Genomic DNA, 23,216 nt, shown 5'->3' with positions numbered 1-23,216 from the left:
GTCCGAACCGTGACCCCTGACTCTGAGAATTGCAGAAAAGGGTCTCTACAGGTCAGCACCTGGAGCTCTGACACCCGTCTCGCCGAGGTAATGGCCACTAAAAAGACGGCCTTCAGTGTCAAATCTTTCTCTGAAGCACGCCAAAGCGGTTCAAAGGGAGCCCCCTGAAGGGCCTTCAATACTAACCCCAGGTTCCAAGCTGGACAAGGTGCCCGCACGGGAGGACGGAGCTAAAGCACCCCTCTAAGAAACCGTGCCACATCTGGATGAGCAGCTAAGGACACGCCTTCAACCTTGCCACGCAGGGAGGGCAATGCTGCCACTTGCACCCGCAGGGAATTATAGGCCAAGCCTTTGTGTACACCATCCTGCAAAAAGTCCAGAATCGGCGAGACAGGAGCCCGCAACGGAGAAAGCGCTCTTGAAACACACCAGACTTCAAACTGGCGCCAAATCCTGGCATAAGCCACGGAAGTGGAGTGCTTACGGGCCTGCAGGAGAGTGGAAATTACCTTATTTGAGTAGCCTTTATCTCTCAATTGCGCCCTCTCAATCACCATGCCATAAGACCAAAGCGGCAGGCATCCTCCATGGCCACCGGACCCTGTGACAACAGGTGCGGTACCAGAGGCAACGGAAAGGGAGCCTCCAACAGCATCTGTCGGAGGTCCGCATACCAAGGCCTCCTGGGCCAATCCAGGGCGATGAGCACCACTTCTCCTGGATGCAGCCGAATCCGCAGGAGCACTCACCCTATCAAGGGCCACGGAGGGAAGACATACAGCAAGCTCAGGGGCCAGGGTTGAGTCAAGGCATCCAACCCGGCAGAGGAACCCTCCGTCTGCTGAAGAAGTACGTGATTTTGGCATTGGTACTGTTCGCCATAAGATCCATCACTGGCTTGCCCCATTTGGCACATATCTGCAGGAATACATCGTCTGCTAGTTCCCACGCTGGATCAATCTGATGCCTGCTTAGATAGTCTGCTTGCACGTTGCTCTGACCTGCAATGTGAGCTGCTGACAGGGACTGTAGATGCAGCTCGGCCCATGGCAAATTTGTTCAGCCTGCACGGCTAGAGCTCTGTACTCAGTGCCGCCTTGTCGAGTTATGTAGGCCACTGCTGTCGTGTTGTCCAACATCACTCGGACAGCCAATCCTTCCAGGGTCACTTGAAAGGCCAGAAGAGCCAGAAACACCGCTTTCAGCTCCAGGCGGTTGACAGACCACTCCGACTCGTCGGGAGTCCACAGACCCTGGGCATGCTTCCCCTTGCAATGTGCACCCCAGCCCTTCAGGCTGGCATCTGTCACCACTAGGCACCAATCGGGGAGCGCCAGCGGCATTCCCCGCCACAACATGCTGTCCGAGAGCCACCACTCCATACTGAGGCGGGCCGCAGGGAGCCAAGAAAGTCTGCACTGATAATCCTGAGATACTGGAGACCATCGTTGAAGTAGAGAATACTGTAGAGGTCTCAGGTGTGCTCTCGCCAATGGCACCACTTCCAAGGTGGCCGTCATCGATCCCAACTGCTGGACAATGTCCCAAGCTCGCGGGCGGGGCATCCTCAGGAGCAGACGGACCTGATTCTGAAGCTTGCACCGCCTTTGTTCAGGAAGAAACACTTAGCCCGAGGCTGTGTCGAACCTGGCCCCCAAATAGAGATTGCGATGGGGTCAGGTAACTTTTGGCCATATTGACGACCCAGCCCAGAGATTGAAGGACTGAAACCACTCTGGCTGTAGCCAGGTGACTCTCTTTTTCTGAGTCTGCTCTGATGAGCCAGTCGTCTAGGTACGGGTGAACCCGGATACCCTCTCGCCTGTGAAAGGCAGCTACTACCACCATTACCTTGGAGAAGGTTCGGGGAGCTGTGGCGAGGCCAAAAGGCAAGGCCCAAAACTGGAAATGTTTTCCCAACACCGCAAACCGCAGAAACCTCTGGTGCGGGGGCCAAATTGGTATGTGCAAGTAAGCTTCTTTCAGGTCCAGAGACATGAGAAACTCTCCTGGCTGTACCGCCGCAATGACGGAGCACAGGGTTTCCATGTGAAAATGTCGCACTCTTAAGGACTTGTTTAGCTCTTTTAAGTCCAGGATCGGGCGAAAAGACCCGCCTTTTCGTGGCACCACAAAGTAAATGGAGTAGCGGCCTAGACCTTGTTTGGTGGGAGGCACCAGGGTCACAGCCCCTATCTGGCACAGACTGTGCAAACCACTCCACAAACACGTCTCTCACCGGGGCATCGAATTCTATTCAGTATCCGTCTCTGATCAGGTCCAAGACCCACTGATCTGCGGAGATTTTGGCCCACTCCTCAAAAAATAGGGAAAGTCTTCCTCCGATGACAGGAAACGAGGAGGGGGCTGGCGCACCATCATTGAGAGGGTTGCCCCTGAACTCCAGGCCTTGAACCGGCAGCTGCGGAACGTTTGTCCGAGCAAAAGGAGTTTCTCTGCTGAAAGCGGGCACGCGAAGTTAACCCAGCAGCAAGCCCCGGGCGGTACCTTCTAGCTTCACGGAAGCAAGGTCTGTAAGAGGAGCGGACTGCCTGACCCTTAGAGGAAGGCTTCGGCCTATCTTCGGGCAAGCACTGAGGTATGGAATCCCCCAGGCCTTTAACAATGCTTTCCAGCTCCTCACCAAACAGGAGAAGGCCTTGAAAGGGCAACTTCACCAACCTTTGCTTAGAGGCCATGTCCGCCGCCCAATGTCGTAGCCAAAGAGTGCGGCGAGCCGCCACCGCTATAGCCATTTGTTTAGCCGAAGCTCTGACCATATCATAAAGGGCGTCAGCCAAAAAGGACAAGGCCGACTCCATCCGCGGAGCCACTTCAGATAAGGTCTCCGCTCCATCACCGGTTCCACTGCCTGCTGTAACCAAGCCAGGCAGGCTCTAGCAGCATAACAACTGCATGCAGACACCCGAACAGTGAGACCTGCCAAATCAAAGGACCGCTTCAGAGCTGAATCAAGCCTGCGGTCTTGAATATCCTTCAGGGCAACACCTCCTTCAACAGGGAGGGTAGTTCTCTTTGTCACAGCCGTGACCAGGGCATCCACTTTAGGCACTGCAAAGCGAGCCAAATGTTCCTCACTCAGAGGGTATAATTGCCCCATAGCCCTGGCAACCTTCAAAGGTCCCTTGGGGTCAGCCCATTGAGCCGAAATAAGCTCTTGGATGGAGTCATGCAAAGGAAAGGCTCGAGCAGGCTTTCTGGTACTAGCCATCCTTGGATTAACCGAGGAGGCTGTGGCACTCCCAGGATCTTCAATCAAGAGGGCTTGTAAGACATCTGAAATAAGCGCTGGCAGCTCCTCGCGGTGGAAAATCCTCACCGCAGACGGATCATCAAGCTCCTGTGGCAATTCTGCACCCGACTCTGGCTCCTCAGCCCAAGAAGTTCTGCCAGACCCCTCAGAATCCTCATAGCCCGACCAAGGGAGGGGGGGGGAAGGGGGGTGCGCCACACTCAGAAGGGGAATTAGCACTGGAGGATAAGAAACAGGCAAAGCCAACTCCAAAAGGCCAGGATCCACCGGCGGGGGGGGGGGGAGGGGGGGGGCAGGCAGAGGGTCTGAAGATCCCTGTGGAACAGCTCTTTTAAGCATGTATGCCCTATGCAGCATTAAAACAAAATCAGGGGAGAAAACCGCTCCCTGACCGCCCGGATCCTGCCCAGGGCTATCAGCTCTATTATTAGCCTCACTCAGAGGACCCCCCCCCCCGGATTCAGGGCTCTCCGTCGCAACGGAGGCCGCGCCATGTGGAAAATCCAAAATGGCATCCACTGCCAGCTCAGAGCGCAAAAGATCGCCGCTCGCCATACTCGGACCGGCTCTACCGTCTGTACAGCACGAATTACAGAGCCCCGCTGCTGATTTGCGCTTGCCACATTTAGAACAGAGCTTTACAGTCATCGCTGAAAACGGCGGTAAAATTCAAAAATGGCGGTTCGCGCCAAAAATGTCCTGATCGCGGGCCCACCCCGGAGGAGTCAGAAAACACTCTTACCTCACTAGACCGAGTATCACAGCTCCGGTCCTGGAGAAGAATCTCAAGAAAAAAACCTCTTTTCCAAGATCGCTTTTTTTTTTTTTTTTTTTTAACGCTGTGAGGAAAGCAGAGGCAAAAGAGGTAAATAAAAACACTCCGGAGGCTCAGATAAGTGGGAAAGTCAGGGAAAGGCGAACCAATGTGCCTGCATCCACTGAGTGGGAAAGGACAGGGAAAAGCAAGCTAATATGTCCACATCCACGGGGGCATGGGTAAGGCAGGGAAAGGGCTGACCTATGTGCCTTCAAAGTGAAGCTGCTATAGCCTCTAACACCCCGGCTAAAACTGGCAAGCCAGGAGCCACCCCCAGGCAGATTTTTGATGGAGCTCGAAGAAGCTGCTGCCACCCTGCTTGGGGAGATAGAGAATACTGAAGAGGCAGTGGAGCTAGCTGGCCATGAGGCACTGAGAAAAGTTGAGTGCTCTCTATCTCCCCCTGCTGGTTGATGGACACAACCCATACGTAATGGCTTCATCTGCTTGATGACAAGGAACATTGAATAATACTGGAGATGGGGGGGGGGATCCCTGTGGCACTCTGATGCTCACCTTCCATTTGTCTAAAATAAGGTCATTCATCTTCGCACTGTAAGTTCTGTGTCCAAGGAATCCTCTTATCCAATCAAGGTCTTGGCCTCCTATACCAAAAGCAGTCTAAGATTTATAACAGTATTTATTGATTCACTATGTCAAATGCACTGGAGAGGTCAAACTGCAAAATCACTATTTGTTGACCGTAACTCATAAACTTACTTAGTTCGCTAAACAGTGTGCCTAGCAGTGTCTCTGTGCTGTAGCTTTTCCTGAATCCTGACCAATTTTGATGCAATAAGTTAAACTGCTCTAAATATTTAGTAATTTATTTTTTGTTACATTTGTACCCCGCGCTTTCACACTCTTGGCAGACTCAATGCTGCTTACATGGGGCAATGGAGGGTTAAGTGACTTGCCCAGAGTCACAAGGAGCTGCCTGTGCCTGAAGTGGGAATTGAACTCAGTTTCTCAGTTCCCCAGGACCAGAGTCCACCACCCTAACCACTACTACTACTACTACTACTACTACTACTACTTAACATTTCTACAGCGCTACTAGGGTTACGCAGCGCTGTACAAATTAACAATTAAGGACGATCCCTGCTCGGAAGAGCTTACAATCTAAAGGATGAAATGTCAAGTTGGGGTAGTTAAGATTTTCTGAGAAGAGGTGTAGTGATTAGGTGCCGAAGGCGACATTGAAGAGGTGGGCTTTGAGCATTGATTTGAAGATGGGTAGGGAGGGGGCACGGCGTATGGGCTCAGGGAGTTTGTTCCAGGCATGGGGTGAGGCGAGACAGAAGGGGCGGAGCCTGGAGTTGGAGGTGGTGGAGAAGGGTACTGAAAGGAGGGATTTGTCTTGAGAGCGGAGGTTACAGGTAGGGACGTAAGGGGAGATGAGGGTAGAGAGGTAAAGAGGGGCCGCAGATCGAGTGCATTTGTAGGTGAGTAAGAGAAGCTTGAACTGTATGCGGTATCTGATTGGGAGCCAGTGGAGTGACTTGAGGAGAGGGGTGATATGAGTATATCGGTTAAGGCGGAAGATAAGACGTGTGGCAGAGTTCTGGATGGACTGAAGGGGGGATAGATGGCTACGTGGGAGGCCGGTCAGGAGTAGGTTGCAGTAGTCAAGGCGAGAGGTAATGAGAGAGTGGATGAGACTAGGCCACTCCACTCAGCAACTATGCTTTCTAGGATCTTGACATGTAGAGGTATCGAGGCCACTGGTCTGTAATTGGTTACATCTCCTAGGTCACCCTTCTGATTTTTCGGGATTGGGTGAGAATGATCTTTCCTAGTTGTTTAGGAAAGGCGCTATTGTATAAGGAATCTGTTATCCATCATTTCCCAAGTTTCAGATAGCTCTCTGATGGTTGTCTTATTAATAAGAAAGCTGGGCGTCTATCCAATACGCATTGGGACTTTGAGTATTTTAGTACTGCCATTTAAAATTCTTCTTCTGATACTGGAAGAAATCCCGTCCAGTATCTCTCTGCTGTGTGTTCCATTTTCTTCTTTTTTTACCATCTCCCCACTTGATAGAATATCTGTGAAGGCTGTTTGATCAACAGGTTTTCCTTCTATTATTAAACTTATATCTGTGACTTTCTTTTCAAAGTAACATGTTAAGGACTCCGTGGAGGGGATAGAGGTCATACAGTTTATTAGATCCTCGAGTTTCGCTAGATAATCTAGTATCTGATATAATTTCCTCAAATTTGGTTTACCTTTCCCTATCCTCTCTGAAAAGTAGCTTTGCCTAGCTAATTTGATTTGAAATTTATAGGCATTAACTAATTTTCTTCATGCTTCTCTATCTGCTGTACTCTTCTGAGTTTTTCTCCAGATTCTTTCTCGTTTCCTGCATGACTTCTTTAGGATTAGTAGTGTGTCAGTAAACCAGGGGACTTTCCTTTGTTTTCTGATCTTTTTTTCCTTCCTTGGGGCTGTTTCATCTAAGACTGCCTCAGTTAAGTCATTCCATTGTTCCAGTAGTCTAATTTTTACAGTTTGTCTTCAACTTTTAGCCAGAAGGTTTCCTGGTCTATTCTGCTACAAACTATATGTGAGTGTAAGTTGTTATGTTTCTTATTTCCAATTATATTTTCTTGTCTGGATTAGAAAATGTGATAACAAATGGTCCAACCATATTAGGGGAGGAGGGGGCCTATCCTATATCTTCTTCCGATTCTCATTGTCTGCACCCCAAGCCATGAGATCTAACTGGTGACCTATCTGGTGAGTACTCCGAAGGGATGTAATTCCTACCTCTATACTATCTAGGAACAGGGCTGCGGAGGGGCGGGGGGAGGCAAAATTCCTTGGGCCCAGGCCTCCAAGGGGGGACTGGCGCTGGACTCTCTCTCTCTTGCTCCTGTCGAGACCTGGGTGATCGCATCCCGACAGGAGCAGGAGAGAGAAAACTCCAGCGCTGGACTCCCCCCTTGAAGGCTGGGGAGGACCCGAAAGAACAGCCACTGCAGATCTTCCTCCAGCGCTGCACTTCACTCTGCCCATTGCTTGCCATTGCCAAGCGGCTGCTTTTTCTCTCAGGCTGCACATGCTTGGGGACAGAAATCTAACCCTCCCCCCTGCAAGTAATCTCCTCCATCCCAGCCCCCAGCCCCTGCTGCACTCAACAAATAGTTAAGCTGTGGAGCTCTTTGCCGGAGGATGTAGTAAAAGCAGTTGGCGTATCTGGGTTTAAAAAGAGGCTGGAGGTAAGTTCATAGTCTGCTATTGAGAAAGACATGGGGAAGCTACTGCTTGCCTGGGATTGGTAACATGGAATATTGCCACTATTTGGGTTTCTGTCAGGTACTTGTGACCTGGTTTGGTCAGTGCTGGAAACAGGATACTGGCCTAGATGGACCATTGTGGCTGTTCTTATGTTTACTGTAGGAAACAGGATACTGGGCTTGATGGACCTTCACATAGTATTGGTTACTGATACTCGTTTTCTGGTGTTGGCAAACTCCAGCATACATGCCCCACACTTGGATTCAGCACCCCTCTTCTTCACAGCACATAGTCTGACCTACAATGCAAGCACTGCAATCAGTTGAAAAGTTCATAAGCTAGCCAGGCCTATCTTTTGCACTTTGTATAATCAAATTGATCTCAGACCAAAGATATCCTAAACACTCAACCTGTTAGATGAAACTTTAGAACCAGATAGGAAAGCTGCTCTATTGTTAATGTTACCTAGCCCAGAACTGTAGGGTTACCTGTGTGTCAAAGACATTGCTGAGAACAATCCCATACTGGTGAGACAGACAGTCAGAAAGCCAGCGGCAGTCATGGATGACCTAAAAGGTAAAGAAGATGAAAACTTTGTTAGAAACCCTTACCTTTCATTCTGTTTTTCAGAGGGCCTCCTTTTGTAGCCTAAATATGCTCACACAGCTCACCTTTAAAATATTCTTGTCCTCTAATAATGTCTGAAGCCCATTCCTAAAGGCTCGGGCCCCTAAGACCAAAATGTCAAACAGATATACATGCTTCCTTGTGGCAATCTACAAATTTAAAAAAAAATCATCCATTTAGAAGAAGCCTGTTTGGTTCATGCTACAAACATTTTTGCTATGAGATATTGCAATGTCTGGGAAAAGAAGACATATAGACACCATCAGGTCAATAATCAGTTACTGTGATCAGCAAGATTGAGATTCGTGCAGTATGTTGAAATCAGTGAGGTACTGTTAGTTGTTTGGCGACTATGCCTTCTGTCAATTTAGTTGTTAGGGGCATGGATGCTAATCAGTCTGTAGTTCGAGGTGTCTTCTGATTTTTTTTTTTGTGTCTGTTGGGATGGGAGTTAGTAGGATATTTCCTCTGTCCTGAAGGGATAGGCCTTTTTTTTAATAGATAATTAAGGTGGTGAGTTCTGTGACGTATTGATTGGGGGGGGGGGGTCATTATATAGTTGGGGCAGGTATCTAGTTGGCAGTGGGCGGAGGAGAATTTTCTGAATGCGTGAGCTATTATTTCAGTGCTTAGATGAGTGAAGGTATTCCAAATACGGTCTGCCAGGTACTCCCTTGGGATCGGATCTAGTTAGTTTATAAAGGTTTCTGGATTAATATTTCCCTAATGCAGATTCTTGTGTAGATTGGTAATTTTTTCTTCAAAGTATTTGGCAAGATTGTCTGCATGTGGGAAGTTTGCATTCGGTGTAGTTACCGTTTTGGTGTTAAGTAAGTTGTTTATTAGTTTGTATAATTTCTTTGTGTCTTTGTAATCTGTGCCTATTTGCTCCCTGTAGAAGTTTCTTTTGGGTTGTCTTATTTTATATTTGTATTTTGTTTGACTTTCTTTCCAGGCCTTTAGTGATCGTTCGCTTTTTTATTTTTTTCCAGTTTCATTCTAATTTTCTAGTGTGTGTTTTTAGAATTTTTAGTTCTTCGTTAAACCAGAGTATTTTATTGCGTTTTTGTGCTGATTTTATACGTATGGGTGCTATTTTGTTGAGGATTTCGTTGCATCGTTCGTCCCAAACAGTGAAGTCAGTTAAATTGTTTTTTAGTGCCCAATTGTTATCGTATATTTCTTGCCAAAATGTTTTGGGGTCTATTTTACCTCTTGTTTTATATAAGGCCCATTGATGCGTTTGGGGAAGACCTTTCTTCTTCCAGCATAAGGTCATAGTTAATTTTGAAGTGCAGACCAAGGTACGCTTTTCCATTGCTGTTCCATTACCGAAAAGGTTCGGTCACTGGATAGTTTGTATGTTAATAGATCCAGTGCATGGCCTTTTATGTGTGTGGGATTGACTTGTGGCCAGTGTGTTAAACTGTTCATGAGCCCTTGTGCCTAGGCACTAAGCAATATCACGGCCACAAAACCCCGCACACTCAGGATAATCAACTAGCATCAAGAAAAGGGAGATAGACCACTCAGCCTCACTGCCGAATGGGAACCCACTCGTACAGAGTCCAAGCGTACGTGCCTCACGGTCGAACTAGAACCGAGTCATACACTAGGGAAGGGAAAAGAACAACGAGGGGTCCGAAAAGGGACTGGAGCACATGCAACGCACACAGCGCTAGCTAGTGACACAGGGGAAGGGTGACAAACAAAAGGCTGGCAGGTACAGGCTACAACCAGAGAAACAGAATGCAAAGGCTACACAGAAACACAGGTAGCAGAGGCAGAGCTCACAGGGAAAAAGGGAAAGCCGAGGACAGAATGGGACATAGACTCTACACAAGAGCGAAGCTCCACAGGAACACTCTAGGCTGTACCATACACTCAAGGGAAAAGGGAAGCCATTCATAGGAACACTCTAGGCTGTACCATACAGCACTCAAGGGTAAAGGGAAGCCACCTATAGGAATACACAAAGCTGTGCTACACAGCACTCAAGGATAAAGGGAAACCACTTATAGGAATACACAAAGCTGTGCTACACAGCACTCAAGGATAAAGGGAAACCACTTATAGGAATACACAAGACTGTGCCACTCAGCACTCAAGGGTCAAGGGAATCCACTCACAAGAATACACAAGGCTGTGCCACAGAGTCAAACAACAGACACTAGAGACAAAGGGAAAAGCAAGCAAACAGGGAAAGCTGCCTTTACATACACCAATCAGATAATGAGCAAAGCTCACAAGAAACAGGAGACAAACACAGCAGACAAAGAGTTAAAGCATGCTAAAGGGAAGAGCTGCTTTTAACACACAAGTCCGGAAGAAGCATGCAGACAAAGGTTTAAAGCTTAAAGCTAACAAAGGGGAAAAACAAACAATGTTCCTACCAGGACAGCAGCACACAGACAGAGCAAACAGAGCACCCACAGCTGCACGGAAGCAAGGTAATCAAGGAAAGCAGCTAGGCCAGGGAAACAATCAAGCATTCGCTGGAAACAACCAGCACACAGAGAAGCTACAAGCAACAGGCAGAGTAAGCAAACCCCAACAGAAGCACAGTATGCTACTAGCACTACAGGGGCGTAGCCAGACAACAGATTTTGGGTAGGCACCAAGTGTTCCCCCGCCACCACCAAAAACATATCTCAGCTGGCAGGAAAACACTTCTTTCCACCTTGGCAGTCTGCAGCAGGCATGCGCAGGTGCCGGTATCATGGAGAGTAGTGTTTTCGTTACCCTCAGCTTCAACTGGTGGAGCTTGGGATACCCACCAGCTACCACTAAACGTATGGTACTGTTGGGTGGACCTTAGCCCTAAATACCCAGGCCCACCTGTGGCTATGCCACTGCTAGCACAGACAGAGAAAGGGAAAGAGGCTCAAGCTAACAGGAATCAACGCTAAAGCATGGGCTGTAGGGAGAGGTAGGTTTAAATAGAACTGACTTCTGACGTCTGCTGCCTCAGACGTCAGCTTAATCCCTAACAGGCCGAGCAGAAGCGAGTCCCAGTCATTCCCCTGCCTGTCTTAGCAGAATCATAACACAGTGGAAGTCCCACATTTAAAATCTTATAATTTTGGACACTTTCTTACACTTCATGCTTTGGGTATTGCAAGGATCTTTTCTGACTGATAATTAAATTTGACATGGGTGATTGCTTTTGAAAATGTCTATGAGCTGATGCCATAGTTTTCTAGCAAATGTGTAATTATGGTGGCTCTCAGTTTAATCGCTCCAAATGGGCTTGTTTTGCTATAACAGGAGTTTAGTTCTCTCAAATTAATTGTTTTACTGTGTGTAACTTATTATGAGAACAATTACATCATATCCTCTTTGAAGAGATGACCTAACTGCATATGTATGTTCCTATACAAACTATGTCACAGAGTGGAACTTCTGTAACCAAGTGTGCAAATAAGGTGTGAACTCCCAACCAGCCACCAGAGAGCACAAGGAGATAGCTATTTATGGGAATGTAAATTATGGTTAATGACCCCTAATCCAAAATCTCCAGGAGACAGCAGGAACCATGAACTACCAAAACCACTAAGCTTCCCCCCCCCCCAAAAAAAAAACCCAAGTAATTAAACATAACACCCTTTGCATGTTTACCTGAAGCCATAAAAGCTTTCCATTTCGACAGAGATTCAAGCCCTCTGCAGCTATGCCAATCACATTCTGGCACTTAATGTGGTGAATCTGGAGAAAGATGTAAACAAGTGTGAACTCATTCCCAACTACTACCCAAGGGGAGAAACGGCAATTAAAGGCTGCTTTTCAAAAACATACTACTACTATCATTTCTATAGCACTATCCCTTCCAAAGTGGGAAGCCAACCAAGGGAGCAGCTGCATATTTAACACACTAAGTTTCTAAAGCTTACATGAAAGATACATCTAAAATGTGCACTCAGGCCAATAAGAAGTCAGTTGCTTGAAAGTAAACATTTAAACTCCCACTCAATCTGGCTATGGGTTGGAAAATCTCAGATGTCTATGGAGTTGGTACAGTGCAGTTTTCCACAGAATGACCAGGGCCACAAAATTCAAAATGATTTAAGACAACACTACGCTGAACACTACGCATGGAGCGCCTACCTGTCTTGGGTACAGTCAAAAGAAGATTACTCAATTTATTCATATATGGACTCTATTTTGGGGCTCTTATGCCCTGGCTGTTTAGTGTTTTGCTCAATGCCTTGCAATGTTGATCACTTGAGCGTGGGTACCACTTTCTATGTGGCTTCATAATATGATTCCAGTTTGCTGGAAACCATGGTTGGATCTAGGCACCGATATGCGGCACTACCACTGCTGTTGCTTGTCAAGGAAGTATCTGTATATTTGTCTTGGAGAAAAGTGTTGCCCACCAAACCCACCCTTGGTACTGTCCATAGGATTGTTGCTGTATCCATGAAAAATATTAAACACAATGAAAAACCATACGTACGACTGGGCCAAAATTATGCTGGAAGCCATCAATTACAATGTATTGCACATCTTCTGCCTCTATTAACAGAAAAAAAGCCACAGTGAAGTAACTGGCACACATCCTCTACAATCAGAGCAAATCCTGAATGCACGGACACTGAAGAACTTCACTATAGTCCTAATACATATTCTGCAGCTGTTCACATAGAAAGCAGATTTCTGCACATTAAACTTAAAATAAACATACCCACTTCTTGAGCAGTGGCACAACTAAAGATCTACTTTAGTTTCTGCTGCCCGTCTCGTCTTCCGCCAGGGTCGCTTTACTCATACTACCCCTCTCCTCAAGACCCTTCACTGGCTCCCTATCCGTTTTCACATCCTGTTCAAACTTCTTCTACTAACCTATAAATGTACTCACTCTGCTGCTCCCCAGTATCTCTCCACACTCGTCCTTCCCTACACCCCTTCCCGTGCACGCCGCTCCATGGATAAATCCTTCCTATCTGTTCCCTTCTCCACTACTGCCAACTCCAGACTTCGCGCCTTCTGTCTCGCTGCACCCTACGCCTGGAATAAACTTCCTGAGCCCCTACGTCTTGCCCCATCCTTGGCCACCTTTAAACCTAGACTGAAAGCCCACCTCTTTAACAATGCTTTTGACTCGTAACCACTTGTAACCACTCGCCTCCACCTACCCTCCTCTCTTCCTTCCCGTTCACATTAATTGATTTGATTACTTTATTTATTTTTTGTCTATTAGATTGTAAGCTCTTTGAGCAGGGACTGTCTTTCTTCTATGTTTGTGCAGCGCTGCATACGCCTTGTAGCGCTATAGAAATACTAAATAGTAGTAGTAGTAGTTTCTAAAGTACCAAAGACTGTGTTTTGTTTTTTTTAATTAATGCTCATCTTACAGGCTAAAAGTACTGTACACTACTACTACTATTTAACATTTCTAAAGCGCTACCAGGGTTACGCAGCGCTGTACAATCTAACAAAGAAGGACAGTCCCTGCTCAAAGGAGCTTACAATCTAAAGGACAAAAAGTGCAGTCAATCAAATTGGGGGCAGTCTAGATTTCCTGGATAGAGGTACAATGGTTAGGTGCCGAAAGCGACATTGAAAAGGTGGGCTTTGAGCAAGGATTTGAAGATGGACAGGGAGGGGGCTTGGTGTATGGGCTCAAGGAGTTTATTCCAAGCATAGGGTGAGGCGAGGCAAAAAAGGCGGAGCCTGGAGTTGGCGGTGGTGGAGAAGGGTACTGAGAGGAGGGATTTGTCCTGTGAGCGGAGGTTACGGGTAAGAGCGTAAGGGGAGATGAGAGGAGAGAGGTAATGAGGGGCTGCAGATTGAGTGCATTTGTAGGTTAGTAGGAGAAGCTTGAACTGTATGCGGTACCTGATCGGAAGCCAGTGAAGTGACTTGAGGAGAGGGGTGATATGAGCATATCAGTCTAGGCGGAAGATAAGACGTGCAGCAGAGTTCTGAACGGATTGAAGGGAGGATAGATGGTTAAGTGGGAGGTCAGTGAGAAGTAGGTTGCAGTAGTCAAGGCGAGAGGTGATGAGAGAGTGGATGAGAGTTCGGGTGGTGTGCTCGGAGAGGAAGGGGCGAATTTTGCTGATTTTATAGAGAAAGAAGCGACAGGTCTTGGTTGTCTGCTGGATATGGGCAGAGAAGGAGAGGGAGATGGGCAGATGAGACGGGGAGGATGAGGGTGTTGTCGACTGAAATAGAGAGTGGAGGGAGAGGAGAAGTGGGTTTGGGTGGAAAGAAAATGAGCTTGGTCTTGGCCATGTTCAGTTTCAGGTGGCGGTTGGACATCCAGGCAGCAATGTCGGATAAGCAGGCTGATACTTTGGCCTGGGTTTCCGCAGTGATTTCTGGTGTGGAGAGGTAAAGCTGGGTGTTGTCAGCATAAAGATGGTATTGGAAACCATGAGATGAGATCAGCGAGCCCAGGGAAGAGGTGTAGATTGAAAAAAGAAGGGGTCCAAGGACAGATCCCTGAGGAACTCCAACAGAGAGCGGGATGGGGGTGGAGGAAGATCCATGAGAATGTACTCTGAAGGTACGGTGGGAGAGATAAGAGGAGAACCAGGAGTGGACAGAGCCCTGGAACCCAAATGAGGATAGTGCAAAAAGAAGTAAATTATAACTGACTTATTTCACTCAATTACCTTCCAGGTCTCGCTTGAAGGCACTTGTTGGGCAGGTCCACGTCTTCTGTGAACTAGATGCAGGCTCTTCCACACTGCATCCGACAATGTTACTTCCATCCATTTCCAATTTCTCTGCAGATAGATCTTTACTGCAAAACGTGAAACACTAAACCTATCATCTACAAGGGAACTGGGAGCACACAGCCTGTTTTGCAACATAATCCTTAAAAACATATATACATAACAAGATTATAAATTTCTTCTTCCAAACCAGTTAAAACTACACACTGAGGGAAAACGTATAAAGCTGCATATCATTTGGTTGTCAGGCTCTCTAAACCACTGCATCTTTAATCACATCTGAAATTTAGACATCAACTATTCTTTTATTACACAAATTATATTTGATTTCTAAAGAGAGGACAGATAAACACAGAAAGTGGACCATTTTTGTCATCATCTAATCAAACAAAAGTAACGGCAGCTCTGGTATCTCAGTGTTTAAAAGAATAGACGCCATAATTCTTGACTGACTGTACATTTGTCCTTTAGATTGTAAGCTCTTTGAGCAGGGACTGTCCTTCTATGTTAAATTGTACAGCGCTGCGTAACCCTAGTAGCGCTTTAGAAATGTTAAATAGTAGTAGCCAAGACCAGCCCTATGAGAGGTGGCTATAAAGAACCATGGTCTCATTCTACAAAGCTTCCACCAATGCAAAAATTTTAATATCTGCCTGCAGAATTTTTTCCTCACACTACAAAAAGATGAAAAAGTGCATCTTGGAGAATATTTGTTTCTGGCCAGCAGAGATTTACTCTTGTGCCCATTTTTTTTTCACATAATGTAAGTTTCACAAAGATTGAAAAGGATATATGGCACAGGCACAATAGCTGCTGGCGTGGATGTGGAGACCAGGGGACATTCTTGCATATATGGTGGAACTGTCCTAAAGCACGAGTGTTATGAGAAGTTATATGTTTAATAAATAGGGTATTGGGCATCCACACTTAGCCTCTGGGCAAAAAGCGGAATACAACTTCCCGTTTTGTATTTGTATATGCTATTGAATGTGGGAGTCCCAGGTATTCGAGGCAATAAGGTAAAATTATGTATCATACCTGATAATTTTCTTTCCATTAATCATAGCTGATCAATCCATAGACTGGTGGGTTGTGTCCATCTACCAGCAGGTGGAGATAGAGAGCAAACTTTGCCTCCCTATATGTGGTCATGTGCTGCCGGAAACTCCTCAGTATGTCGATATCAAAGCTCCATCCGCAGGACTCAGCACTTAGAGAATTACACCCACAAAGGGACACTCTGCCCAGCTCACCACCGCCGAAACGGGGGAGGGGAATTAACCCAGCTCATCCCCACACAAGTGGGGGAGGGGAATCCGTCCAGCTCATCCCCGCGGAGCGGGGGAGGGACACCACACCCGCCGATGCGGGGGGATCTGGCTTATCCTGCAACCGCAACCGCGGGAGGAGCTGACTGACCCTAACACCGCCGAAGCGGGAGGGGTACAAAGCTGCCCTACAGCCGCACGAAGCGGGAGGGAGTGCCGGCAGAATTAAAGTCTCAATCCAGCCCCGTAAAACGGAGGGGAGAGGAATGCAGCAGCTCACTGTAACACAAACTCGTCTCAACTCTTGAAGAATCCAAGTGAAAAAACTTGAACACGAAGTCCTCCTGAAGGAACTGAAGACTAAACTTGAACCTAAAATTCAACCAGAATATAAACAGTACAGATATCTGGGAGGGGCTATGGATTGATCAGCTATGATTAATGGAAAGAAAATTATCAGGTATGATACATAATTTTACCTTCCATATCATCATGCTGATCAATCCATAGACTGGTGGGATGTACCGAAGCAGTACTCACCCAGGGCGGGACATTGAAATCCCTGACCTCAACACTGAAGCTCCAAACCGGGCCTCCGCCCGAGCAGCCACAGTCAAGCGGTAATGCTTGGAGAATGTATGGGCCGATGCTCAAGTTGCCGCCTGCATATCTCTGCCAAGGAGACGGACCCGGCCTCTGCCATCGAGGCCGCCTGAGCTCTAGTGGAGTGAGCCTTCAGCTGGATAGGCGGCACCTTCCCCGCGGCCACATAAGCCGCTGCAATGGCTTCCTTGACCCATCTTGCCACTGTAGGCTTAGCAGCCTGCAGACCCCTACGAGGACCTGCAAACAGGACAAACAGATGATCCGATTTCCGGAAATCATTGGTCACTTCCAAGTATCTGATGATGACCTGTCTCACATCCAGATATTTGAGAGCAGAATACTCTTCTGGGTAGTCCTCCCTACGAAAGGAAGGGAGACAGAGCTGCTGACTCACATGGAAGCGAGAAACAATCTTGGGTAGGAAGGAAGGCACTGTGCGAATAGTCACTCCTGCCTCCGTGAACTGCAGAAAAGGCTCTCGACAAGAGAGTGCCTGGAGCTCGGAAACTCTTCTGGCTGAAGTGATAGCCACCAAAAAGACTGCTTTCAACGTCAGGTCTTTCAGAGATGCCCTCGACAAGGGTTCAAAAGGCGGCTTTTGCAAGGCTCTTAGCATCAGGTTGAGATTCCACGCAGGCACCACTGAGTGCAGAGGAGGGCGCAGGTGATTAACTCCCTTGAGGAAACGCACCACATCTGGCTGCGAAGCCAGGGAAGCACCCTTCAGGCGGCCCCTGAAGCAAGCCAGGGCCGCTACCTGGACTTTCAGGGAACTGAGCGACAGGCCTTTCTCCAGACCTTCTTGCAGGAACGCCAGCACTGAGGAAATTGGAGCAGTAAATGGAGAAATTGAACCTGCTTCACACCACGCTGCAAAGGTACGCCAAACCCTGGCGTAAGCAGTAGAAGTAGAGGGCTACCTCGCTCTCAGCAGAATGGCGATGACCTTGTCTGAGAAGCCCTTCTTCCTCAGACTCTGCCGCTCAATAGCCAGGCCGTAAGACCAAAGGGGGAGGGATCCTCCATCACCACGGGACCCTGATGTAACAGGCCCTGCTCCACTGGCAGTCGCAGAGGTTCGTCCACTGAGAGCCTGATCAAGTCTGCATACCAGGGACGTCTGGGCCAATCCGGACCCAACAGGATTATCCGGCCCGGATGCTTTGCCACCCGGTCTAGCACCCTGCCCAACATGGGCCAGGGCGGGAACACATAGAGAATCTCTTGTGTCGGCCACTGTTGGAGAAGAGCATCTCTCCCAGGGAGCGAGGGTCCCGTCCTCTGCTGAAAAAGCGCGGCAGTTGGCAATTGGCCGATGACGCCATCAGATCTAGGCTCGGCTGGCCCCAGCGCTTCGTGATGTCCAAGAACGCCTGAGCAGATAGCTGCCACTCTCCGGGCTCCAAGGTATGGCGACTGAGAAAGTCCGCCTTGACATTCATGACTCCGGCAATGTGGGCCGCTGACAGCTGTTCCAGGTTCGCTTCCGCCCACAGGCATAGATTCATGGCCTCCTTGGCTAGAGGGGCGCTCTTGGTACCTCCCTGGCGGTTGACATAGACCACAGCCGTGGCATTGTCCGACAGGACCCGTACAGGCTTCAACGCCAGTACCGGGATGAACTCCAAAAGCGCCAACCGAATGGCTCTGAGTTCCAGGAGGTTGATAGACCACTTGCCTCTGCAGGAGACCAGAGCCCCTGCGCTGTCCTTCCCAAGCAGTGGGCTCCCCAGCCCGACAAAGAGGCGTCCGTCGTGACGACAATCCACTCCGGGGTCACCAGAGGCATTCCTGCAGACAACTTGTCTGTCTGCGTCCACCAGCTCAGCGCCTTGCGCACTGCTGGGTCCAAGGGAAGGCGCACAGCATAATCCTCCAACATCGGAGTCCAGCGCTGCAGCAGAGAGTGTTGTAGTGGTCTCATATGAGCCCTGGCCCAGGGCACTACTTCCATCGTGGCCGTCATAGCCCAACAGCTGCACATAGTCCCAAGCCCGAAGAGGAGAGGCAACTAGGAACTGGTCCATCTGAGCCTGAAGCTTGACAATCCGATTGTCTGGCAGGAACACTCTGCCCACTTGGGTGTCGAATCGAACTCCCAGATACTCCAGGGACTGAGTTGGGTGCAGCTGGCTTTTCTCCCAGTTGATGATCCACCCCAGGGAGCTCAAAAGAGCAACCACCCGGTTCACAGCTTTGCCGCACTCTGCATAAGAGGGGGCTCGGATCAACCAGTCGTCCAGATAAGGATGGACTTGTACTCCTTCCTTCCTCAGGAAGGCCGCGATGACCACCATTACTTTGGAGAAAGTCCGCGGAGCAGTAGCCAACCCGAACGGGAGGGCTCTGAACTGGAAGTGTCGGCCCAGTACTGCAAAACGCAGAAAGCGTTGATGAGGAGGCCAGATGGGAATATGCAAGTCCGCTTCCTTGATGTCCAAGGATGCCAGGAACTCTCCTGCCTTCACAGCCGCTATAACAGAGCGGAGGGTCTCCATGCGAAAGTGCCTGATTGACCCCTTTGAGGTCGAGGATAGGCCGTACAGAACCTCCTTTCTTTGGTACCACAAAGTAAATGGAGTAACGTCCCTTGCCAAGCTGATTTTCTGGCACCGGAACGACCGCACCCAGGCGGATCAGATTGTCCAAGGTCTGCTGCACTGACACAGCTTTGACCGGAGACTTGCAGGGAGAGAGTACAAACCCGTCTCTTAAGGGTCGGCAGAACTCTAGCTTGTAGCCGTCTCTGATGACTTCCAGCACCCAAGCGTCTGAAGTTATTGTGGTCCACTCGTCCAGAACCGAGGACAGCCGTCCTCCAATCTGCACTGGGGCGTGGACCAAGGCCCCGTCATTGGGTACAAGACCCTAGGGGAGGACCGGAGGGAGCACCTCCGGGACGGCGGTCTCTGGGAAAGGAATGCTGCTTGGGGGAGAAGTTCCTCTTGAAGGAAGAGGGGGCAGAGGAGCCCGACCTGCCCGGGCGGTACCGACGGGCTTCCTGAAACCGTCCTCTGGAGGTACCGGGGCGAGCACTAGCCCGAGCCCCGACCTCTGGTAACTTCTTGCCCTTAGACGTGCCGAAATCGGTCACGATTTTGTCCAGCTCGACCCCAAAGAGCAGCTTGCCTTTAAAAGGCAATCTAGCCAGGCGGGATTTAGAGGCGTGGTCAGCAGACCTATGCTTCAGCCAAAGCCACCGCCGCGCAGAGATTGTCTGAGCCATGCCTTTAGCTGAGGCCCTCAAGACATCATACAGCAAGTCTGCCAAATAGGCTAAGCCCGATTCCAGGGCCGGCCAATCAGCCCTCAAGGAATGATCCGAGGGGGAAGCCCGCTGCACCATAGACAGGCACGTCCTGCCACATAGGAGCCGCAAACTGAGGCCTGCAAACTTAAAGCAGCCGCCTCAAAGGACGACCTTAAGGCCGCCTCCAATCTTCTGTCTTGGGCGTCCTTTAGGGCCGTGCCACCTTCCACCGGCAACGCCGTTTTCTTAGTCACCGCAGTGATTAAAGAAACCACGGTAGGCCACAGATAGGCCTCACGTTCACTTTCAGGCAAAGGATAGAGGCGGGACATAGCCCTAGCCACTTTAAGGCTCGCTTCTGGGACATCCCATTGAGCCGAAATTAAGGTGTGCATGACCTCATGCACGTGGAAGGTTCTATGCGGGCGCTTTGTCTCCAGCATAATGGCAGAGCCAACAGAGGCTGAGGGAGAGACTGTTGGATTATTTGTAGTAAATAATTAGCAGATTTTAGTACACACAGCTTCAGCTTTAGAAATGTTAATTTCTTTCTTCATCTCTCTCTCATTCACCCCTGAATAATTCACTGCTGAGTCACTTTAAAGTTGAAGTAACAAAACATCTGTTTACTCACAGTTTGTAGTTAGATTATAATCAGACAGGCATATATATACATATTACTATACATTTGTATTATCAGCTCCTTCCATGTGCTTAGATGGTAATGGATGCTCACACCACCATAGATCCTCTCAGGTTAGGAGAGATCATGAGCTCCATGTGCTCCATGTGCTGCATGTGCTGCATCTAACCCCCACAGGAAGTTGCATAGCTGTGTGACCTCTCTAAGTAATTCACATCAGAGGTCACAGAGTAATCACAGAGAAATAATAGGTGACAGGCAATGCATGTAAAATACAAATTACATTCCAACAAACCCCTTCTCATGCATAACTGTCATGCAATTATTTATTCATACAAAGTCCAAGCTTTATACGCAGATTCACAAAATGTTCTCTGGGTAACGGTTTGGTCATGATGTCAGCTGTCATCTCACTGGTGTGACAATAGTGTAGACTGATGACCCCTTCTTTCGCCAACTCTCGCACGTTGTGGTATTTCGTTGCGATGTGCTTGGTGCGTGACTGAACCTTGTCATTCTGTGACAGTCGGATGCAGCTCTGATTATCTTCCATTATCTGGATTGGTCTCTGTTCAGCTATTCCGAAATCCAGCAAAAGTTTTTCAATCCACATCAGTTCTCTGCACGCTTCCGATACGGCCACATATTCAGCTTCTGTAGAAGACAGACTCACAATACTTTGTTTATGACTGGCCCATGAAATTTGTACATTTCCATACATAAACACATATCCACTTGTGGATTTATAATTAGAATGATCCCCTGCCCAATCTGAATCACAGTAACATATTAGTTTTGGATTACTATTGGCTGAAACCTTTAATTTACAATCAATGGTACCCTTTAAATACCTTACCATCCTTTTAACTGCAGTCCAATCTGATTTGGTAGGTGAGCTGACCCTTCTGCTCAAAATTCCTACTGCATTTGCTATATCAGCCCTGTATGTGGTAGCTAGATATAAAAGCTTACCTATGGCTGATCTATATTGGATGTTATCTGGTAAAGGTTCTCTTACTGTTTCATCCTTCAGAAAATCAGTGATCATGGGAGTGCTTACAACTTGGGCATCTTGCATACCTAAACTTTCAATAAGCTCATTTATTTTCTGCTTCTGGCTTAGAAGATAAGAACCATCATTTTGTTTCTCAATTTCTATACCAAGATAGTATGACACATTACCAAGTTCTTTTATCTCAACATTGTGGTTTAAACACTTTACAATGTCCTTGTACTCTTGCTCACTTTTGCTTGCAATGAGCAGATCATCAACAAAAGCTAAAATGTATGCATATTGTCCATTTGTGCACCTAGTGTACAAGCATTTATCTGCTTCACCTTGCTTAAATCCTAAATTTGTCAATATTTCATGCAATTTTTCATTCCAACATTCTGCACTTTGCTTTAATCCATAAAGACCTTTGTTTAATTTACACACTAGCTGTCTTTGTTTTGTATTTATGAAACCTGTTGGCTGTTCCATATACAAGTCTTCAGTTATATCTCCGTGAAGAAACGCTGTTTTCACATCAATGTGGTTGACTTGCATGCCTTTTGAGACTGCAATGCTCAGAAGTGTTCTGATTGTCGTGTGTTTCACTACAGGTGCAAACACTTCATCAAAATCTTCTCCATATTTTTGAAGATATCCCTTTGCGACTAATCTGGCTTTATACCTTTCCACTTTTCCTTGTGCATTCCTTTTTAACTTGAATACCCATTTGCATCCTATAGCTTTCTTGCCAGGAGGTAATTTTGTAAGAATCCAAGTATTATTTTTATCCAATGCATCAATTTCTTCTTGTGCAGCTTTACGCCATTCAGCAGCTTCTTCTGCTGGCATTTTCTCAATCTCATCCCATGTTAAGGGCTCTTGAGCTTCTGCTGACTTTGTTAGGTAAGACAGTCTTGGGGGTGGAACACCTTTGTTTTCCCTGGATGAGCGTCTGACAACAGGTTGGTCTGACCTTTCCGCATCCTCTAAATCTGAGAGTCCTTCTCCAATTGATTCCCCTTCTCCAACTGTACTGTCTTCTTCAATGATCCTTTCTGTGTCTGTTTCCTCTGCCTGTTCCTCGTTAGATACAGGTGAGTTGCTTTCAGACATCTGCCTTGGTATGGCATTTATATACACTGGCATGTCTATTATGGTTCTAGTTTCATATTCTGGATGATAAGGCTCATCTGGGATAATCCAGCCTTTATCAACCCTTTTGTTTTCATCAAAATATGTAACATGTCTTATTCCAACAATGCCAGTTTTCAGATTCAAAATTCTATATCCTTTGTGTCCTGGAGCATAGCCAACTAAAATGCCCCTTTCTGTTGTGGAATCCAGCTTATGCCTTCTTTGCTTTGGTATATGAGCATATGCTGTACTTCCAAATGTTCTTATGTGTGACAGGTTTGGCTTCCTACCATGCCATGTCTCATGTGGTGTGCGCTCAGCGCCTTTAGTTGGCATTCTGTTTTGTAGGTACACTGCTGTGAGAATAGCTTCCCCCCATAGTCTTTTAGGGAGATTGCTATCTGACAGCATACATCTGGTCATTTCCACAAGTGACCTAAATTTTCTCTCTGCAACAGAATTTTGCTCTGGTGTATAAGCTACTGTTGTGATATGCTGAATGCCTTCTTGTTCTAGAAATGTGCGCATGCTTTGTGAAGTGAACTCACCACCATTGTCGGTCTGAAGAACCTTTGGTTTTCTTTCAAATTTATTGCTCACCATGGTTACGTATTTCTTCAGCATGTCTGTGACTTGACTTTTTTTTTTCAGCAAATAGGCCACACAATATCTAGAGA

At 47.6% G+C, this 23,216-nt stretch overlaps 1 protein-coding gene across 4 annotated transcripts in view; it reads right to left on the bottom strand.

Annotated features, from left to right (window-relative positions):
• The window catches only part of EXD1 (exonuclease 3'-5' domain containing 1), a 125,251-nt gene that overhangs the window by 43,306 nt on the left and 58,729 nt on the right, over window positions 1–23,216 (bottom strand). For 2 of the 4 annotated variants that reach the window (XM_030214545.1, XM_030214546.1), the window contains 5 exons: window positions 14,582–14,712; window positions 12,418–12,476; window positions 11,580–11,666; window positions 8,006–8,110; window positions 7,823–7,903 (listed from right to left, as the gene is read on the bottom strand). In XM_030214545.1, the coding sequence (XP_030070405.1) occupies window positions 7,823–7,903; window positions 8,006–8,110; window positions 11,580–11,666; window positions 12,418–12,476; window positions 14,582–14,712 (463 nt within the window). Of the gene's footprint in view, window positions 1–7,822; window positions 7,904–8,005; window positions 8,111–11,579; window positions 11,667–12,417; window positions 12,477–14,581; window positions 14,730–23,216 lie in introns of all 4 variants that reach the window. The other 2 variants (XM_030214547.1, XM_030214548.1) reach the window with 2 other exon arrangements.

Source organism: Microcaecilia unicolor, chromosome 9 (genome assembly GCF_901765095.1).
Source record: "Microcaecilia unicolor chromosome 9, aMicUni1.1, whole genome shotgun sequence".
NCBI lineage: Eukaryota > Metazoa > Chordata > Amphibia > Gymnophiona > Siphonopidae > Microcaecilia > Microcaecilia unicolor.
The sequence above is the reverse complement of the archived record's forward strand: the minus strand, read 5'-3'. Positions and strand labels throughout refer to the sequence as shown.